Source organism: Phoca vitulina, unplaced genomic scaffold (assembly GCF_004348235.1).
Source record: "Phoca vitulina isolate PV1807 unplaced genomic scaffold, GSC_HSeal_1.0 scaffold6, whole genome shotgun sequence".
Taxonomy (NCBI): Eukaryota; Metazoa; Chordata; class Mammalia; order Carnivora; family Phocidae; genus Phoca; species Phoca vitulina.
In genome coordinates this window covers 19,007,116-19,027,789 of record NW_022589709.1, presented here as the reverse complement: position 1 = coordinate 19,027,789, position 20,674 = coordinate 19,007,116, and the positions used below count along the sequence as shown (strand labels likewise).

The 20,674-nt window shown below is 43.1% G+C and overlaps 1 protein-coding gene and 1 long non-coding RNA gene across 2 annotated transcripts in view; one reads left to right on the top strand and one right to left on the bottom strand.

The window, feature by feature from the left end:
* Positions 1-15,059, bottom strand: part of SIMC1 (SUMO interacting motifs containing 1) — a 97,380-nt gene extending 82,321 nt beyond the window's left edge. Inside the window, exon 1 of the mRNA XM_032403757.1 lies at positions 14,798-15,059. Coding sequence (XP_032259648.1) covers positions 14,798-14,926 — 129 coding nt within the window. The 5' untranslated portion in view covers positions 14,927-15,059. The remainder of the gene's footprint in view (positions 1-14,797) is intronic.
* Positions 15,060-15,174: 115 nt separating this feature from the next.
* The window catches only part of LOC116632131, a 55,934-nt gene continuing 50,434 nt past the window's right edge, over positions 15,175-20,674 (top strand). Inside the window, exons 1-2 of the long non-coding RNA XR_004299344.1 lie at positions 15,175-15,463; positions 20,528-20,657. This is a non-coding gene — a long non-coding RNA (uncharacterized LOC116632131). The remainder of the gene's footprint in view (positions 15,464-20,527; positions 20,658-20,674) is intronic.

Here is a 20,674-nt window from a genome sequence, read left to right as displayed (position 1 = left end):
AGTGAACAATCTCTCCTCCTGTGGCCCAAGCCTCTGATCCCTGCCCTCCACCTGTCTATGATGGGGCACTGGCATGCCTGGTGCCATAATTCTCCTGTATTTTATCTCTGGCACATGGCTGGGATTCAAAATTCCAAATCTTAAAGGACCTGGCAAAGGTGCAAACCCACTCCCTCCCTGGGAGGAGAGCCTCCCAGCAATGCACCCAGCACCCTGTCCCAGAAAAGCAGTTGCAAAGCCATGCAGGTGCCTGGAGTCTATGGCGAAGCACAGCAAAAAGCTGCGACCAGGTTATCTGCCCTCAGCACGTGCCTCTGTCCCTTGCTGTTGAATGGCTGCTCAATGGCACCCGCTGGATCCCTTGTACTTGGAGAGGCAATATACCCTCTTCCAAATGTACTCCAGGAAGGGGAACATTCTCTCCCAGTGTGACCCAGGAGATCCCCACACAAAACTATCTGCTGTCTGCTCTTGGGCCTCTGTTCTTCCTCTCCCCAGGAGCACCACTGCCTGCCCAACTTGACTCCAGTAAATGGCACGGATTTCTTAAACCTCTGAATTTGAGCTCTACTGTTTGCAAAAAACTTGTCATAGTCAGTTTTCTCTCGATTCCCCAGTTAATGGTCCTAGAGGAGTGTTTTTCTTCTGCGAACCTTATGGGCTGCTCTCTCTCTCCCCCTCTCTGTCTTCTGTGAAAAGGGCTCCCATCCCCTCGGTGGCACCTTGGCTTTTCTCTCCCCCAATTCACATCTCTGAACCTCGCAGACACCACATTCTCTTTCTCTAATTGTGCAGATTGTTCTCTTAATCCTCAGATCGACTTCCTAGTTGTTCAAGATATTTTGAAGCTAATCTGTGTTCAAGGGATGAGGCAAGCCCAGGGTCCCCTCCACTACTCTGCCATCTTAATTCCTCCCACTCTTAATTGATTTTTGGATATTGAACCAGTCTTGTGTACTTAGGATATATTCCTCTTGATCATGATGTAAATTCTTTTTAGGCATTATTGGCTTCAGTTTGTTAATACTTTGTTGAGTTTTATTTTTAATTTTTTAAGATTTTTATTTATTTATGTCAGAGAGAGAGAGCACAAGCAGGGGGAGCGGCAGGCAGAGGAAGAATCAGGCTCCCCGCTGGGCAAGGAGCCCGATGTGGGACTCAATCCCAGGATCCTGGGATCACGACCTGAGCCAAAGGCAGACGCCCAACTGACTGAGCCACCCAGGCATCCTCTTTGTTGAGGTTTTTTGCATATGTTCAGTGAGAGATATTAGTCTATAGTTTTCTTTTCTTGTAATGTCTATCTGGTTTTAGGGTAATGCTGGCCTCATAGAATGAGTTAGGAAGTATATTTTCTGCTTCTATCTTCTGTGAGAATTGGTATAATTTCTTCCTTAAATGTTTAGTATAATATACCAATGAACCCATCTGGGCCTGGTGCTTTCTGACTTGGAAGGTTATTAATCACTGATTCAGTTTAATAGATATAGGTCTACTCAGATTGTCTGCTCATGTAACTTTTGTAACAAAAATTTTAAAGTTTATAATTTTTTAAAGATTTTATTTATTTATTTGACAGAGAGAGAGACAATGAGAGAGGGAACACAAGCAGGGCGAGTGGGAGAGGGAGAAGCAGGCTTCCCGTTGAGCAGGAGCCCGATGCAGGGTTTGATCCCAGGACCCTGGGATCATGACCTGAGCCGAAGGCAGACGCTTAACGACTGAGCCACCCAGGCGCCCCTAAAAATTTTAAAGTTTAAAAAAAGTGTTCTCCCCAAATTAATCTATAAATTCAATAAATACCAAGCAAAATTCCAATGGTATTTTTAAAAGGAATGGATTAATGACTCAAAAGTTCATCTGAGAGAGAAGAGGGTCAAGAATAACACAAAAAACTATAAGGGAAAACAAAAGATAAGTGAGGAGGTGAAAAGCGTTCCTGGATCCTATTCTACTGCATTCTGTAAAGGCTTCCCCACACCAACAAGCAATTATCAGACAATTAAACTCAACTCTGACACTATTTACCTGGAGACAGAATCAGATTCCACAGGTAAAGGGCTCAGTTCCACAAACTTCCAAACCCTCTCCAGGTGTGCCATTCTCCCAGCACTTCTATGAGTTCACCAACCCAGAAGCTTTCAAACCTTATCTTTTGGGTCTTTATGAAGGCTTCATTATATAGTCACAAGTGATTAAATCATTGGTCATTGGTGATTGATGTCAATCTCTAGGCCCTCTCTACTCTCTGGAGGTCTGGGGGTGGGACTGAAAGTTCCAATCCTCTAATCACATGGTTGGCTTCACTGGTAACCAGCCCCATCCTTAGGTGTTTTCCAAATGTCATCTCATTAACATAACAAAGAACACCTTTAAGCTCTCATCACTTAAGGAGTTCCAAGGGTTTTGAGAGCCTTGAGCCAAGAACCATGGATGAAGACCAAATATATATGAGAAATACATATTTTGTCACCTGAATAATCAAATATATATATATATATCTTACAAATCACAATATCACAGGAGGCTTTGCCCTACCAAATATCAAGATAAAATACAGAGCTAGAGTAAATAAAATATACAGAGAATAGGTCCAAATTATCTGAAAACTTAGTTTATGACACAAATAGTTTTTCATATAATTGGGTAGATAATTCGACAATATTAAATGAACTAACTAACCATTCGAGAAGACTTTTTCCTTTCTGCAAAATTCTAGACAATTGAAATGTTAGACTATTAGATTTGGCACAAATCTAAAAAGTTTGATAATATCCAGGTTGGCCACAGTATAAGAAAACAGGTATTCTCATATATAGTTTGTTTAGAATATACGTTATAACCTTTTGGAAGTGTAATCTGGTGGCTATATATCAATCAGTGCTTTTAGCTGCAAGCATAAAACAAAACAAATCCCCCCCAAACCCCTTCTAATTTAACCACAAAAGGAACTTATTAAAGGATAATGGGTAGTTCCTAGAATCCAGACAAGAGCCTAAAAACCAAGCTTGGAATCTATACAGCCAAAATCTGGTGCTCCAAACCATGTTGCACAACTGAATACCCCAGTATCATGGTCATTGGGCATAAACACCCCAGCTTGTATGGCCAGCAGCACCAGTGTTGTACCCTGCCACCAGAACCTTTTAATAGCCACATGTCATTCATTGCTGATGCCATCTCACCAAAATGGAGTGCACCGACTCTGCTTCTTCCCATCACCAGTTTCCAATTTAAAATTTGGAGTAAGTATATCTGATTGGTGTCTTGGTGTCTGAGACTGAAGACTGAGAATGCATCTGGCATTTCAGCTTCTTCAGGAAGAAACAGATTGTATCTCCAAAGATGGGAGTTCTGCAAACATAGTTGTGGGGTTCCGATACTAGAATCCCATAAAGAATGACACCATGCCCACAAAAATGGTATATATTAAAATTATAAATACATATTACTCTTTAACTCCAAAATTCCACTGTAAGGAACTTGTCCTACAAACATGTAGAGAGCGCATCACGTCATAGTCTGTAATAGCAAAAAAATTAAAATCAGTAAGGGGCTGGTCCAATAAATTATGGTATGTTTTTAGAATATTAGAATAACATGCAGCTGATAAAATATTTATTGAATGAATACTATGTGTCAGGAATCATGCTATGCACTAGGAATACCACTGTAGGCAAAATGGGCAATAGTCTGAGTGAGGTACTAATATATTTTTTTAAGTTTTATTTATTTATTTTTTAAACATTTTATTTATTTATTTGTCAGAGAAAGAGAGAGAGCACAAGCAGGGGGAGCTACAGGCAGAGGGAGAAACAGGCTCCTGCTGAGCAAGGAGCCCAATGCAGGACTCGATCCCATGACTCTGGGATCATGACCTGAGCCAAAGGCAGACACTTAATGACTGAGCCACCCAGGCATCCTTTAATTTTTTTAAAGATTTTATTTATTTATTTACTTATTTGAGAGAGAGCGTGAGCACAAGCAGGGCGGGGGGCAGAGAGAGAGGGATAAGCAGACTCCCTGCTCAGCAGGGAGCCCGATATGGGGCTGGATCCCAGGACTCTGGGATCATGATCTGCGCCTAACGCAGCACTTAACCAACTGAGCCACCTAGGTGCAGCCCCGCCTTAAAGATTTTTTTTTATTATGTTATGTTAATCACCATACATTACATCATTAGTTGTTTTTTCTTTTTTAAAGATTTTATTTATTTATTTGACAGACAGAGACAGCGAGAGAGGGAACACAAGCAGGGGGAGTGGGAGAGGGAGAAGCAGGCTTCCCGCTGAGCAGGGAGCCTGATGTGGGGCTCGATCCCAGGACCCTGGGATCATGACCTGAGCCGAAGACAGATGCTTAACGACTGAGCCACCCAGGCGCCCCACATCATTAGTTTTTGATGTAGTGTTCCATGATTCATTGTTTGCGTATGACACCCAATGCTCCATGCAGAACGTCCCTCTTTAATACCCATCACCAGGCTAACCCATTCCCCACCCCCCTCCCCTCTAGAACCCTCAGTTTGTTTTTCAGAGTCCATAGTCTCTCATGGTTCGTCTCCCCCTCCGATTTCCCCCCCTTCATTCTTCCCCTCCTGCTATCTTCTTCTTCTTTTTTTTAAAGATTTTATTTATTTGAGAGAGAAAGAGTACGAACAGGGGGAAGGGCAGAGGGATAGGGACAAGCAGACTCCCTGCTCGGCAGGGAGCCCAATGCGGGGCTCTATCCCAGGACCCTGAGATCATGACTTGAGCCGGTCAGATGCTTAACTGACTGAGCCACCCAGGTGCCCCAAGGTACTAATATATATATATATTTAATGCCTAAAATATATTTAGTGGTTAAAAAATTAGTGTAACTCCATTAGACATTTATGTATTTTTGTGTATACACAGAGAAAAATTCTGGAAAAATACACAAAAACTGTTATCTCTAGAGGAGCAATGGACAGGGGTGGGTTTCTTTTCTGATGCCCTGAATTTTTGTTACCTCCATTTAAAAATTTAAAATACTTTGTATAATTTAAAATGAGGAAATTTTATTTTTCAAATGATATGATTGAGTACCTTAAAACAAACAAAAAACAAAGAGAACCCATTGGAGAGTATAGGGTTTCTTTCTGGAGTAAGGAAAATGTTCTAAAATTAGATAGTGGTAAGGCTTAAACAACTCAGGGAATTTTATGGGTGAATTTTATGTAAGGTATGGAATTATATCTTAATAAAGCTGTTGATGGAGGCTTACGTGGGAGCTGACCTTGATTTAAGATTCGAATTAGTTTGGCATTTGATGTTTTAAATTCAAAATGTAGGTGAATTTTGCCTTTTACTCTAGACATAGACATATATTTTTCATTCCAAAAATCTTTATTAGTCTGGAAAAAAAAAAATTAGCCTGGGATAGGTGCCATATTTATGCCTTGGCTCTCCCATTACACAAGGTTATTTTGACATAACCGTAACAAAACTTACCAGGAAAAAAAGATTCCTTAGAAAACCAGTAATAAGAATTCTGTTTCTCCTTGAATAAATAGTTACTGAGCACCTAATTCTGTTCAAGGCATTAAGCTACTTGCTGGGGATATGGCTGTGTCCAACAGTGAACTTATATTTGGGGGAAGGGACTGAGAAAGAGAAGATGATTTTTAAAAATATTTTAAAGTACATGATAGAGTTTTAAAAAATAATTTTTGGATTAAAAAACCCGAATGGGTCTATTCTTACAAAATGACACATTTAAAGAATAGAATTATATTTTGTAACTTGCTTTTTTCAACTTATCCATTTATTTCTAGCATCTCCAGAGGATGTGCCCTTGGAAACCTGGTAAGAGGTTTTCAGGATTTTCAAGACTGAGACTAGTGGTGGTAAACTTGCTCTACCAGTTAGCACTTGGTTGACCCTACCTCAGATTCTTCATCTATCAAATAGGGATAATAATAGTATCAACCTTATGGGGCTGCAGTGAAGATTACATGAGTTAATCCATGCAAAGTACTTAATTAACATGCTATCTGGCATAAATGCCAGCTATTCTTACTCTGTGAGGCTCACCATGATTAATATGCTCAACCCTATGTGGCAACCAGTCATTCAGAATCAAAACACTAGCTCCAGGATAAGAAAGGCACAGGATTCAAAGAAAGTTTTACTGATTGCCAAAAAGTAAACCCCAGAAAATGAAAGTTAAACCATGCTTCTAATTAGGAAGACAGTATTATAAAGATATTAATTCTTTTTTAATTAACTTATAAATCTAATGTAGTGGTTCTGAACCAGTGGCAATTTTGCCCTCCAGGAGACATTTGGCATCGTGTGGAGACATTTTTGGTTGTCACAAGTCACGGGAGAGAAGTGCTGCTACTGGCTGGCATCTAGTGGGCAGAGACCAAAGTGCACAGGACAGCCTCCCACAGAAAATAATTATCTGACCCAAAGAAACCCTGATCTAATGTAATCCTTGACAAAATGATTCTGAAATTCTTTTGGAGGACTAAATAGACACAATCACCAAGAAAATAAGGAGAGGTAATTGCTCTATTAGATACCAAAAATTATTATCAAACTGCAAAAATAAAACAGTAAAATTCTGTCACTGAGAACAGACAAATCAATGAAACACAAAAGAAATCCCAGAAACAGACGTAAGTGTGTAAAATAATTTGGTGTTAAAAATGTGTTTCAAGGGGTGCCTCGGTGGTGCAGTTGGTTGAGTGGCTGACTCTTGCTTTCAGCTCAGATTATGATCTCAGGGTCCTGGGATGAGCCCCGAGTTAGGCTCCACGCTCAGCACGGAGTCTGCTTCAGGATTCTCTCTCTCCCTCTATCCCTCCCCCACCCACTCCATCCCCTGCTTGCTTGCATGCTCTCTCTCTCTCTAAAATAAATAAATCTTTTAAAAAAAAATCTGTTTCAAATAAGTGGAGAAAAGATAATTATTTGAGAAATTACTCCCAGACAGTTAACATATTATAAACCCGAGCATCTAGAATGTTTCCCCCATACATCTAGAATCAGGGTGCATCTAATAGTTGGTCTCACATTTCATGTGTTAGTTTCTTTTTTCCTGAAAAGCTGTTTATCTTAAGTTGACAGCAAATCTAGGGCACCTGGATGGCTCAGTCAGTTAAGCATCTGCCTTCGGCTCAGGTCATGATCCCAGGGTCCTGGGATCGAGCCCCACATGGGGCTCCCAGCTCCGCGGGAAGCCTGCTTCTCTCTCTCCCACTCCCCCTGCTTGTGTTCCCTCTCTTGCTGTGTCTCTCTCTGTCAAATAAATAAATAAAATTTTATTAAAAAAAAAGTTGACAGCGAATCTTAGATTTGGTGCTATCTTAGAAATACGCCAATACAGTATATGGAAAATGGTGAGTTTACTTCACACCATATAAAACATTTCAGATGAATTAAAGACCTAAATGTTAAGAATGAGATGGTAAAGGAACAATGATAAGGAAGTAAAAGGAGAATAATCTCAGGACAGCAAAGATCTCTCTAAACATAAAACAAAAAACCCATAAAGATAAAAGATGCACAAATACATATATAAAAGTGTAAAACTTCATTAAGTAAAACACCACAAACTATAGATTTCTAAATTTAGTGGAATCCCAATTTTAGAAGTAGAAATTGTTTGGAAGTTGACAAAATGATTTTAAAATTATCTGACAGAATAAATATACAAAAACTAGTCAAAAAATTCTAAAAAGGGGGGCGCCTGGGTGGCTCAGTCGGTTAAGCGGCTGCTTTTGGCTCAGGTCATGATCCCGGGGTCCTGGGATCGAGTCCCGTATCGGGCTCCTTGCTGAGGAAGGAGACTGCTTCTCCCCTGCCTGCCATTCCCCCTGCTTGTGCTTGCTCTCTGTCTCTCTGTCTCTCTCTTGCTCTGTGTCAAATAAATAATAAAATCTTTAAAAAAAAATTCTAAAAAGAGCAATGAAGAGTTTCTTCTTATTATCATTATTTATTTTTATTTTTAAAGTAGGCTCCATGCCCAACATGGGGCTTGAACTCATGACCCTGAGATCAAGGGTCATGTGCTCTACCGACTGAGCTAGCTAGGCTCTTCTAAGCCCCTCTTCTGCTTATTATTAAAGTAGCATGTACCAAGGCCAGAAGAGAAGGTCCACAAATAGACATAAAAATATATAAAATTTACGATTTGATAAAGGTAATATTTCAAACCACTGGGTAGAAAGAGTAAAAAATTCAATAAACAATGTTGGACAAATAGCTAACCATCTGGAAAGAAAAATATTAGATTACTGTTTTATCCCTTTTTTGAAACTAATTCCAGGTGGATTAATAAATTAAATGTAAAAATATTTTTATAATCTTAAGAGGAAAGCCTTTCTAAGGAAAAAAGTGATAGGACTGACTACATAAGAATTTAAAACTTCCGTAAAGGGATGCCTGGGTGGCTCAGTCTGTTAAGTGTCTGCCTTCAGCTCAGGTCATGATCCCAGGGTCCTGGGATGGAGTCCCATATTGGGCTCCTTGCTCAACGGGAAGCCTGCTTCTCCCTCCGCCTGCCACTCTCCCTGCTTGTGCTCACTGTCTCTCTCTGACAAATAAATAAATAAAATCTGAAAAAGAAAATAAAACTTCTGTAAGGAACCAAAAGAAGTCAAAACTGGGGGAAAAAAGGTAATGTGTATGGCACAGGGGGCTGTATTAGTTTCCTAGCACAAATTACTACAAACTAGCTTAAAACAACAGAAATTTTTCCTCTCACAGTTCTGGAGGCTTAAAAGTCAAAATCAAGCTGTCTGCAGTGCCATGCTCCCTCGAAGTCTCTAGGGGAGAATCTGTTCCAAGTCTTTCTCTTAACTTCTGGTGTCACCAGCAATCCTTGGAATTCCTTGATTTGCAGCTGCAACTCCCATCTTTGTTTCCACTGTCACATGGTGTTCTTCCTCTGTCTTCATGTCTTCTTATAAGGGCAGCAGTCATATTGGATTAAGGGCCCACCCTACTCTGTATGACCTCATCTTGAATTATAACATCTGCAACGACCCCATTTCCAAATAAGGTTACATTTCTGTAGTGCTGGTTAGAACTTCAACATATCTTTTTGGAGGACCCAATTCAACCCATAAAAAGTCTTTAATATGGAAGGAAAATTTACAAATAACACCCCAATAGGAGAATAGGTAATTTTCAGATGCACACACACAGTATCTCTCTCTCTCTATATATATATATATAAATACATATATCTCCAACATATCTATTGGTGATAGAGATGTCCAGCTCACACTCTGATCTCCAACCTCACTAGTTGCTCCTCCTTCCCTTGCCTGAGGTAGACACTGTGGTGTGCCCTATCCCTGAGTTCAGGATGGTCTTCCTCCTGTAGATTCTTAGCCTAGATGATCTCACCCAGATCAATGATTTTACTACAATCTATGTGCCAATGATACCAAATCTGTGTCCCTAGTCAGAACTTCTCCCCTGGCCCCCAAACTCAATACAAACAATATACCTTGCATCTCCAGTTGGCTATTCCATAAGCATCTTAACTTAAAACACCTTCAAAACAGAACTCTTGAATCTTTCTTCCAATCCTGTTCCTCCTCAAGTCTTCTTCATTTCAATGAATGACAACAACATGCATCCAGTGGCTCAGGCCAAAACCAGGGCATCATTCTTGATTCCTCCCTTTCCCTCACTATCCCCATCCAAGTTCTCAGGACTTGATTTTACTTCCTAAATATCTACCAAATCCTTCCAGTATCCCAGCCCACTCAATTCCAAGCTACAATTATTTTTGGTCTGGACTACTGCAGCAACCTCAAAAAATGATCTCCCTGATTCTACTTTGGTCCTCTTACAGGAAGGTGGCTATAATTCTGGTTTGTTTGGGACAGTTCCAGTTCTTACCTGTTGCTTGACATCCCCTCCAGTCAGTGCCCCGTTTCATTTGCAAAAGGATTCCCATTTGGATACTAAATTATATGGTCACCTTCCTTACAGTCCTATCTTCTCACAGTAGCTAAGTCACCTTTTAAAATATAAATCAGGTTATGTCATTCCACTGCCTGAAACCCTTCAAAGATTTATTACATAAGGATGAAATCTGAACTCCTTATTGTGGTCTACAAGACCCTATATGACCTAGCCCACCTATTTCTAATCTTTTAGGACTCTGTTGTCCACTCATTACATTCCAGCCCCACTGGCCTTTCGATTCCTCCAATTAGTCATGCCATTTCTACTTCCAAGTCTTTGCTTTTGCTGCACCCTTTGCTGCTACCTAATTCCCTTAGATCTTCTCATAACAAATCTGTTCTGTCATTTTGTTCTCAGATCAAATATTAACTCTTCAGAGAGAGGCCTTCTTTGAAAACACATCTAATGTTCCCAACTCCACTCAAATTACTATTACATTGGTCACTTTTTTAATAGTTGTTTATTACTTATATTTCCCCCCTAGAATGTAGGCCCATTGTTACCTTGTTTACCTCTGGTCCCCAGGGTCAGAGCATGTGCTCAATAAGTATTTACTGAAAGAATAACTCACAACCACAGAAAAAAATTAAAACCAGGACAGCTCACAGAATTTGACTATCATATCAGCAAAGATTAAAAGAACAAAAATGCCTGTTTTTCTTTCTAACACTCTGTATATTGTCTGACATTACATTTATGTGATTGTTTATTGTTTGTCTCCCCCTGACTAAAACAGAACCTCCACAAGGGCAGGGACTTGGTTTTATTCACAGCTGTATTCTTAGCACCTACAAGTGCCTGGCATATAGTAAGTGTTCAGTAAATATTTACCAAAAAAATTTGACAATATCTGGGAGTGACTAGGTAGTGGAGAAAAGAGTATGGTAAGAATATAATTGGTGCACAATTTCTGTAGGAAATTTGGCAATATATATCAAAAGCTCTTAAAGGGGGCATACCTCTTGACTTCACACTCACTTCTAAGAGGAACTTATCTTAAACAAGCAAATGAACAAGGGTACAAAGATTACTTATGAGGGACTTTATACTGTGTTGTTTATGACAAAGAAAGTTTAGAAATGTCAGCATGATATCCTTTAATAGGAAGTTATAAATATAATTATAAATCTGTACAATGAAATATATTAAAAATATTTTGGAGGAGGGGCACCTGGGTGGCTCAGGTTATGATCTCAGGGTCCTGGGATCAAGCCCCCTGTTGGGCTCCCTGCTCAGCAGGGAGCCTACTTGTCCCTCTGCCCCTCCTCCCTGCTCATGTTCTCTTTCTCTCTCTCTCAAATAAATAAGTAAAATCTTTAAAAAAAAAAGTTCCTCCTTGTTAAAAAAAATATTGGGGGGCGCCTGGGTGACTCAGTCGTTAAGCATCTGTCTTCGGCTCAGGTCATGATCCCAGGGTCCTGGGATCGAGTCCCACATTGGGCTCCCTGCTCGGCGGGAAGCCTGCTTCTCCCTCTCCCACTCCCCCTGCTTGTGTTCCTGCTCTCGCTATTTCTCTCTCTGTCAAATAAATAAATAAAATCTTAAAAAAAAAAAAATATTGGGGAGGCATGTATTTATTGGTGCAGCAAGAGATAAAAAGTGTATTAAAAGGCAAGCTAAAAAACTCCACATGTAGGGGCGCCTGGGTGGCTCAGTTGGTTAAGCATCCGTCTCGGTTTCGGCTCAGGTCATGGTCTCAGGGTCCCGAGATCGAGCCCTGTGTTGGGCTCCTAGTTCAACGTGGAGTCTGCTTGGGATTCTCTCCCTCTCCCTCTGCTCCTTCCCCAGCTCTCTCTCTCTCTCTAAAAATAAATAAATAAAATCTTAAAAGAGTCTACCTCCCACGCAGGTCATGATCCCAGGGTCCTGGGATAGAGTCCCGCATTGGGCTCCCTACTCAGCAGGGAACCTGCTTCTCCCTCTCCCTCTGCCTGCCGCTCCGCCTGCTTGTGCTCTCTCTCTCACTCTGTCAAATAAATAAATAAAATCTTTTTTAAAAAATTAGAAAACCCCACATGTATAGCAAAATTTCATTTTTGCAAAAACATATGGGGAAGACACATACATGGGTATGTATGAATGCACACGGGCATTTACAGATAAAAGTTTGGACGGACACACTTCAAAATGTCAACACTGGTTGGTGTTTTTTGGATGGTGAGATTAACAGGAATTTTAATTTTCTTCTACATATATTTCTAAACTTTTTGTAATTAGGTCAACAAAAACTGTCTGAATATGTTCGGCGTCTATAAATGGGAAACAAAAAGCAATTAAGTATTATGAAAAACACAGACACACTTCATAAACTTAATGAAGACTAGAGCCCAGGTTTAGAACCAGGAGTTCAGAAATGTTAACTACAGTATTGTAGATGGTTTTCTGATTTCCTGAATTCAAGCAAGTTGTTTTCTCAGTCAATATTTGTAAAAAAGAAAAAAATAAATAAATAGAACTTGTTTCTTTTATTTCATTGCCTGCCAAGCTTGAGAAGGTTAGGCTTGATTGAAAAATAACACAAAGTGTAGCAAAAGCTATCATTGATACTAGGCATTCTCCTTGCATTGCCTCATTAAAAACCTTCTAATGGTCCTGCCAGGTATCAACATTCTCAAGTGCAAAAGCTGAGAGAGGTGACAACTTGTCAAAGCTCTTGCAGCTGCTGTGGGGGAGATCCTGATTTGAAGAGGTCTCCCTGACCTCAGGGTCTTCAGGGAAAGCTAGACAAAGGAGCTTTAGGCTTTAACCTTGCAAGTCTCTTACTGCCTCTGATCTTTTACATGGTTATTCTACTGCCCTATTTAATTTGCAAGAATGATAAAAGGAGAACGAGCCTGGAATGTTTAAGAAAATTGGAGTAAGTATATGGAGAAGCAAGATTTACACTGGGTACTATTCAAAAGGCTCAAGATGAAAATGCTTGGTTGGGTAGTCAGAGGGGAGGGGAGCAGTTTGAGCACATATCCGTATGTGTGTGAAGGGCCACAAGAGACACCACAGACTGGGATAAGGATGACATCTATGCACTTGAAGAAGGGAGCCGGGCCAGGATGAGGGAAGTTGGACAGTACCTGGGAGGAAAAGGAGCTGGTAGATGGACAAAGTTTAAGGAGGATTGAGAGAAGAAGCAATAGGAAAGAGGAAGAACTAGGAGGAAAGGCAGTTGTGAGTTATTCTGCAGTATTTTTTCCTTCCACCTTTTTTTCTCCCTTTAGTCTTTTCCTTGCTGATCTCAGTCACAATTCGGCCCTCAGGGCTCTTTTCTACTTGGATGATTACCAAATCTCTCCAGTCCTGACTTTTCTCCAGAGTCCCAGAGTCCTCTCCTCTGAGGTCCAAACTGAATGCAGCATCTCTTCTGCCTCAAGCTTGCTCCTACTCTTGTACTTGCTCTCACTTAATCAAACATCCATTTGAACTGTTCTCTCTCCTCTCTTCCTTCAACCATTCTTTCATCCAACAAATATTTACTGTGGGTCTATTACGTCCTACACACTGCTATTCACTTACCAAGTTGGCTCACTTCTGCTTTGAAAATCTCTTCTGTCCATCTCATCTAAATTCTTAACTGAGATTTACTGAGAATCCTTCATGCTTGAACCATGGCTACACAGGACCAGAAGTTAATTGGTTTTGCATGCCACTCATTTTGTAATGACCACCTAGCATTTAGCATTATACCTGGGAAACAGAAGGGGCTCGCAGTGGAGACTTAGGGACTGCAAACTAGCTGGGATTGGAGGAGCAGAAGCTAGGAGATTTGTCTTGAAGGAGTATTTGCATATGAAGAAAGGTGTCTTCCTTAAATTCTTGGTTACAGATCTATACAAATAACACCAGCATGAGAATGCTTTTATTTCTGGGGTGTGGCCATGGGAGGCTGGGAAGACTGCTGAAGTCTGATGTTGAGAGTCTTCTGATAGAGAGAAAGCCTGTCCACCTCCCACCCCTTGAATACTCAATAGTCACTTGTTGAATATATCACCTTCCATGAGAGGGACCACGGATGTTGTGTTCTCCTTAGTATCCCCAGGGCCTAGCACATTTAGCCCACATTAGGGGTTCAGTAAATATCTGTGGAGGATTCTAGAAAGGCAGGGACCGTAGATATTTCATTCACCATCTCAGGAAGAAGGACAAAGACTAAGGGGCTCGAGGGAAAAAGAAACAGAGCAAGGTATTTCCCTCCCTATTCCTTTAGAGCTTGGTAAATGTTTGCTAAGTGAAATAAATCGCCCTCCTGCACAACTCCAAAATCGGGCCCCTCGCTCGGCTGCCAGGCCCTGGAGCGCGGCCACCATCTGGCTCAGGCTCAGGCCCGCGCTTCCCTCTTTCCCAGCCCAGGCTCCTGTTACCTCCCTGCACACATCTGTACCCACCACAGGCCAAACAATTACACGCTCCCGCGGCCCTGCCTCGAGATCCGGGACAGCCCCCAGGACCGCGTCCCTTCAGTCCCCCGCCCCCCACCCCGGGTCCAAGGGAGCCCGCGGCCCGGCCTGAGGCCGCCGCCTGCAGCGGGCTCCCGCACCCCCCGCCGCAGGCGCGCCAGACGCCGTCCATGTGCTCGGCCGCAGTCGCCAGCCCCGGCCCGCTGAGGCTGGAGCGCGGAGCCCGGGAGGCCCGGCGGCGGTGGCCCAGGCCAGCGGCGGTCCTCAGGGCGGGAGAGGCCGGCGGGCGGCGAGGCGGGAAGCGGCTGCAGCTGTGAGGCGCCAAGGGGCGGGAGGCGGAGGCGCAGGGGACAGCGGGCCAAGCCGGGGGGGGGGGCGCGAAGATGCGCGGCCCGAGCCGGGGCGGCACTCCCGCCGCGGCGGGGCTTGGCGAGCGGCGGCTCGTTCACTCACCACAGTCCGGCGGGGCAGCGCTCCGGGGGTCCGGGACAGGGCCCGGCGGAGCCTTCGCGTCCTGCCCGAGCGGGCCCCCCCGGAACTCTCGGAGCCGCTGTCGTCCGAGATCACGATGAAGTCCTCCATGGCTGCGGGCCCCGGCCGAGGCAGCGCGCGGGCGGTCGGCGATCCGGGCGGCGGCGACTTCGGTTCCTGCTGCTGAAGCGGCGGCGGCGACGGTAGCGGCGGCAGCGGCGACAACCGGAGCCATCACCCCGCCGGCCCCGCCCCTTCCCGCCCCGAGCCCCGCCCCCGCTAGCCGGCCCCGCCCCGCCCCGCCCCTCCGGAGCCTGCCCCCCCCCCCCGCCCCCGGCGGCGGGCAGCGGGCGATCGGGTCAGGGCCGCGGGCGCTGTGCTAGGCGGGGGCAGGGGGCACTCGTCCTCCCTTCCTAGGGAGGAAAAAAGGAGAGAGAAAAATCAAGTCGCAGCCGGCTTGGGCCGGTGTTGCGGGCGTGCTTGCGTGACGCTGAGACTGAGGGGGCTTCCCCACCTGTTTCCAACCGACGCCAAGTGTGAAGTGAGGTGTGAACAGGCCTCTGACTGAGCCCGCGTCCACTAACTGCCCTTGAGGGGAGGGCCCTGGCCTCCGACAGATGGGGTGGAGGAGCCCCCGACTGACTGAGGGTAGGTGGCCTGGCCTGTGGCCAAGTGGGGCACAGAGGCCCCACTTCCTTGTGCACATGTGCAGTACGTCTGTAGGATAAATTCCTAGAAGTGGAATTACTGGGTCAAAGGTGATGTTTCTGCTGTTTTGATAAATGATGCCAAATTACTCCTAAGTTGTACCAATTGGCAGTTTCACCAACAATCTGTGTCACTCAGGAATTTACACTGTGAGATTTAGACACTTGTACAGTTGGTAGCAGGATCAGAAACTTGAAAAAATGCACAAAGAGAAGCCATGAGGTAGCACACGCCAGGAATAATTAGATGTTATGAATGAGCAAAGCTATAAAGGTAAAAAGAAAGATATACCCCATAGAGGGAGAAGTGGTAGGTAGTTGGCTGGTTGTAGTGTAGGAACATTAAAATCAAGATAGGATCTGTGTTACAATAAATGTGGGTTATTGACAAAAATCCTGTTGCTCATGCTCCAGCAACTTGGTATATGTGTTGACAGGTCCAATGGGAAATTGTATTTATCCGAAGAGGGATTGTTTCCCAAAGGAGTGGTTGTCAGGTGCTACCTAAGCACTGTCTAGTGCAGTGATTCTCTAACTTTAGAGAGCATCACAATCCCCAAGAAGACTTGTTCAAACACCGATTGCTGGGCCCTACCCCAGAGTTTCTAAATCTGGGGTAGGTCTGTATGAGGCTCTGAATTTGTATTTCTGAAATTTCCCAGGTAATGTTGATGCTGCTATTCTGGGGACCATGCATTGAAAACCACTGGTCTGGTGAGCGAGGAGTCTACGGCCAATGGATTTCAGAAGTTCTGGTCAAACGACTAAAATCATCCCTGTTGTGAAGGGATTCATTAAGTTGTCTTCACCAAATGCCATTAGACATTTGGTTTATTTAACTCCCTGTTGCTTTTTTTTTTTTTTTTTTTCAAGGTTTTATGTATATGAGAGAGAGAGAGTGAGAGAGAGCATGAGAGGGGAGAGGGTCAGAGGGAGAAGCAAACTCCCCGCTAAGCGGGGAGCCTGACTTGGGACTTGATTCTGGGACTCCAGGATCATGACCTGAGCTGAAGGCAGCTGCTCAACCAACTGAGCCACCCAGGCGCCCCTAACTCCCTGTTTCTGGAAACACCATCTTCTCAAGGCTTCTGTGACTCTGTACCTCTCTTACTTCTTTTCAGTCTTCTTAGATGACTCCTGATCCTCTACTCACTCCTTAAATCTTGATGTTCCTCAGAGGTCTGACATAGGCCACCTTCACATACCTCTTCCTACACAATGTCAACTATTCTTGTGGCTTTAAATGATAATTTTCATGCCGATGACTCCCTAGGTTTATCTCTAGCCCTGTCCTCAAAGCTCCAGATATATGTATCCAAATGTGTATCAAACCTCATAGGCATCTCAAGTTGAATATGTCTAAAACCGACTCCCTGTCCCCTCAAATAAAAGCCTGCTTCTTCTTCTCTGTTCCTTATCTCAATGAATGGTGGTACTACCAGCCAGCAAATGCTCAAGTGAGAAATCTGAGCATGATGCTTGATTTCTACTTCTTTCTCACCAACAAGTCCTGTCTCTTTTTATCTCCTAAATATTTTTTGCACCCCTTCACTTATTTTGGCCTCTACTGTTATGACTTTAGGCCAGCTAAGACCACCTCTGGCCCAGTCTACTATAGCAGCCTCCTATCTCGTCTTCCTGCATCTATTCTTGCCCTCTCTCATTCCTTTTCCCACATTCAGCCAAAGTGATCTTTAAGAGAGTATGTAATCAAACTGCCTTTAGTGGCTTCCTAATAACACTATGTCTTAGTTGGCTTAGGCTGCCATAACAAAATAACATGGTCGGGTTACTTAAACAATAGAAATTTATTTTCTCATAGTTCTGGAGGCTGGGAAGTCCAAGATCAAGGTGCTGGCCAATTTGGTTCCTCTCTCTTTGAGTTGCAGATTTCTTGTTATATCCTCACATGGTCTTTCCCCAGTGGATTCATGCAGGGAGAAAGAGAGGGAGAAAGAGGGGAGGGAGGGAGGGAGAGAGGAGAAGGGAGAAAGAGAAAGGGAAGGAGAGAGGAAGAGAAAGAGGGAGGAAAGAAGGGAGGGAGGGAGGGAGAGAGGGGGAGGGAGAGAGAGAAAGAGAGAGAGCTCTCTTCTTTATAAGGCCACTAATCCCAGCATGAGGGCTCCATCTGCATGTCTAATCTAACCTTAATTACCTCTCAAAGACCCCATCTCCAAATACTATCACATTGGGGGTTAGAGTTTTAACATATGAATTTTAGGGGAACACAAACATAACACTATAAACTTTTAAATATAAAGATTATATATATATATGTGTGTGTGTGTTAAGTGTTATATTTATATATAGTAAATATATGATTTCACTGTAAGTAAATTTTACCCTAAAAAAACAGACAGGGAAAAAATTTTGAACTCTATGATATGTATGCTATAGTGAAGGGATGAAGTATACTGATGTTTGTAAGTTACTTTGAAATGCATCAAAAATAAGATAGGTGAATGTGTGGATGGATAGATATAGATAAAGCAAATATAATAAAATGTTAACATTGTCAAATCTACATGGTAGTTATACAGATGTTTACTTTAATTTTTATGTAAATTTGAATGTTTTCATATTGAGAAAAAATTTAAAATTAAGAAAGTGAATTATGATTTTCCCACAATTTTAAAAAGTTTTTTTAAAAAAAGGAGAGAGAAGGGGCATCTGGGTGGCTCAGTCGGTTAAGCATCTGCCTTCGGCTCAGGTCATGATCCCAGGGTCCTGGGGTCGAGCCCCGCATCAGGCTCCCTGCACAGCGGAGAGCCTGCTTCTCCCCTCTCCCTCTGCTGCTCACCCTGCTTGTTCTCCCCTCCCCCCGTCAAATAAATAAATAAAATATTTTAAAAAAAGGAGAGAGAAGATTATAATGAAACCCGTGTGCCCATCATCCAGCTTCAAGAATGATCAATCTTATTCCACTTATATTCTCACCCACTCTCTCACCCCCACCTTCCTGAATTATTTTAAAGTAAATCCAAGACATTACACTGTTTATTCTAGAGATATTTCAGTTTGTATCTTTAAAAGATAAGGAATCTTGGGGCGCCTGGGTGGCTCAGTCGTTAAGTGTCTGCCTTCGGCTTAGGTCATGATCCCAGGGTCCTGGGATGGAGCCCCGCATCGGGCTCCCTGCTCCGCGGGAGGCCTGCTTCTTCCTCTCCCACTCCCCATGCTTGTGTTCCCTCTCTCGCTGTGTCTCTGTCAAATGAATAAGTGAAATCTTAAAAAAAAAAAAGATAAGGAATCTTCATTTAACAATTTGTCAAGCACATATGCTATACTCAAGGGGTACAGTAGTGAACAAGGTAGACATAGTCTCTGGTTTATGATGATTATAGTTTATAAGGAAGACAAACAATAAACTAATAAAGAACTATAAATTATGATAATAACCAGTTTGAGAAATCTTAACTTGTGAGATATAAATATGAAACAATTTTATTGTTTCTCCAATAACCATTACCACTGTCTCTAGAAATCCTCTTGGTCTCTGACAGTGAATTCCCTTAAGAATATCCTACTCTAGGGGCACCTGGGTGGCTCAGTTGGTTAAGCATCCAACTCTTGATTTTGGCTTAGGTCATGATCTCAGGGTCATGGGATCTAACCCCATGTGGGGCTCTGCACTCAGCTCAGGGTCTGCTTGTCCCTCTCCCTCCCCCTCTGCCCCACCCCTGCGGTCTCTCTCTCAAATAAATAAATAAAATCTTAAAAAAAAAAAAAAAGAATATCCTACTTTGGTCCCATAACTATGAAGTCACTTTCAGTAACTAATACAGTCTCTTTCCAAGTATTATGTTTTAGGCTTGCCCATTTAAAATCTTTAATCTCATATTTAATTCATAGCTCTTCCCATTCTTCTGTGCAGGTAGACTTGTGGTTATAATAGCCATTAGTGGAGGGGGTGGTAATGTCCTCTTCTTTCCCCTTGGCTTTTGTTTCCTCCCAAGTAGGGATGAGGAGGAGGAGAGAGAATGTTCTCTGCAAGACTGTCCAGGAAGAGTTGTTTGTTATCTTTCTGCTGGTTGTTGCTACTTCAGTAACAGTTCTCTCAGTGTGTCAGGAGCCCAGATGCCAGCAGTCTTACTTGGACTGGGCACAGTTGCTCTCTGGGGCCTCCCCTACGCACTTCCCAACCTAGGAGAAGTCAGTATCAACCTCTTTCTCCCAGGCATCCCCACCAGTCCCTGCCAGGGGCAATCTAATATATAGCCTTTTGTTTTGGGGGGATCCTTGCCTGGAGTGGCTTCTTGGGGAGTGCCAGCAAGAGCCTTAAGCCTCAGGGATCTTCTGCGCTGTCTAGTTGACTCACACATGGAGAATTTACATGCTTAATGCAAGAAGGAAGGAAATGCAGGTAGTTCTCGTCCTTATGGCCCCTATCTCAGCACCAGCTAGCTCTTTTCTCCCTTCCTTCACACCCAAGGACAACAGGGGCTCATTCAAGTCAGTGGTTCAGCGACTTTCAAACAAGTTCTCAGCTTGGGGAATGGGACTTTCCCCTGCACTTTTACCCTGCACTTTCAAATTGTGGGAAGGGAATGGGGGAACGAATTGAATGCCCTGTCTTCTTCAGCTAGGGAGAAGTAATGGGTGGTTGCCATCTATAAAAAGTAATATTCATCCATGGATATATGAACTAATTGGAAAAAATTTTTAATTCTACTTTTGTTGCAGAATTTATGGTAAGTGATTAATATTAGTAACTAACTTTCGATCATAAAAATAGTGATAGGACTGGGGCACTTGGGTGTCTCAGTTAGCTATGCCTCCAATTCTTGATGTTGGCTCAGGTCATGATCTTAGGGGCGTGAGATCAAGCCCTGCATCGGGCTCTGCGCTGAACATGGAGCCTGTTTAAGATTCTCTCTCTCCCTCCCTCTGCCCTTCCCTCCCAGCTTGAGTGCGCATACTCTCTCTCTCTCTCTCTAAAAAAAAAAAAAGTGATAGGACTTTAGGGGTACAACAGTGTTCTGATTGTATATATCTTTCTCATCAGCCATCCTGTCTGAAACTCAGGAAACACAGAGTCCCTGATTGTGTAATAAGAGTATACTTGAAAAGTACCCTGTCCTTATCTGACAACCCAGATGAAGAATACTGGCCCTCAAGCTGCTTTTCTTAAAACTGTAAGTAGTGTTGCTTG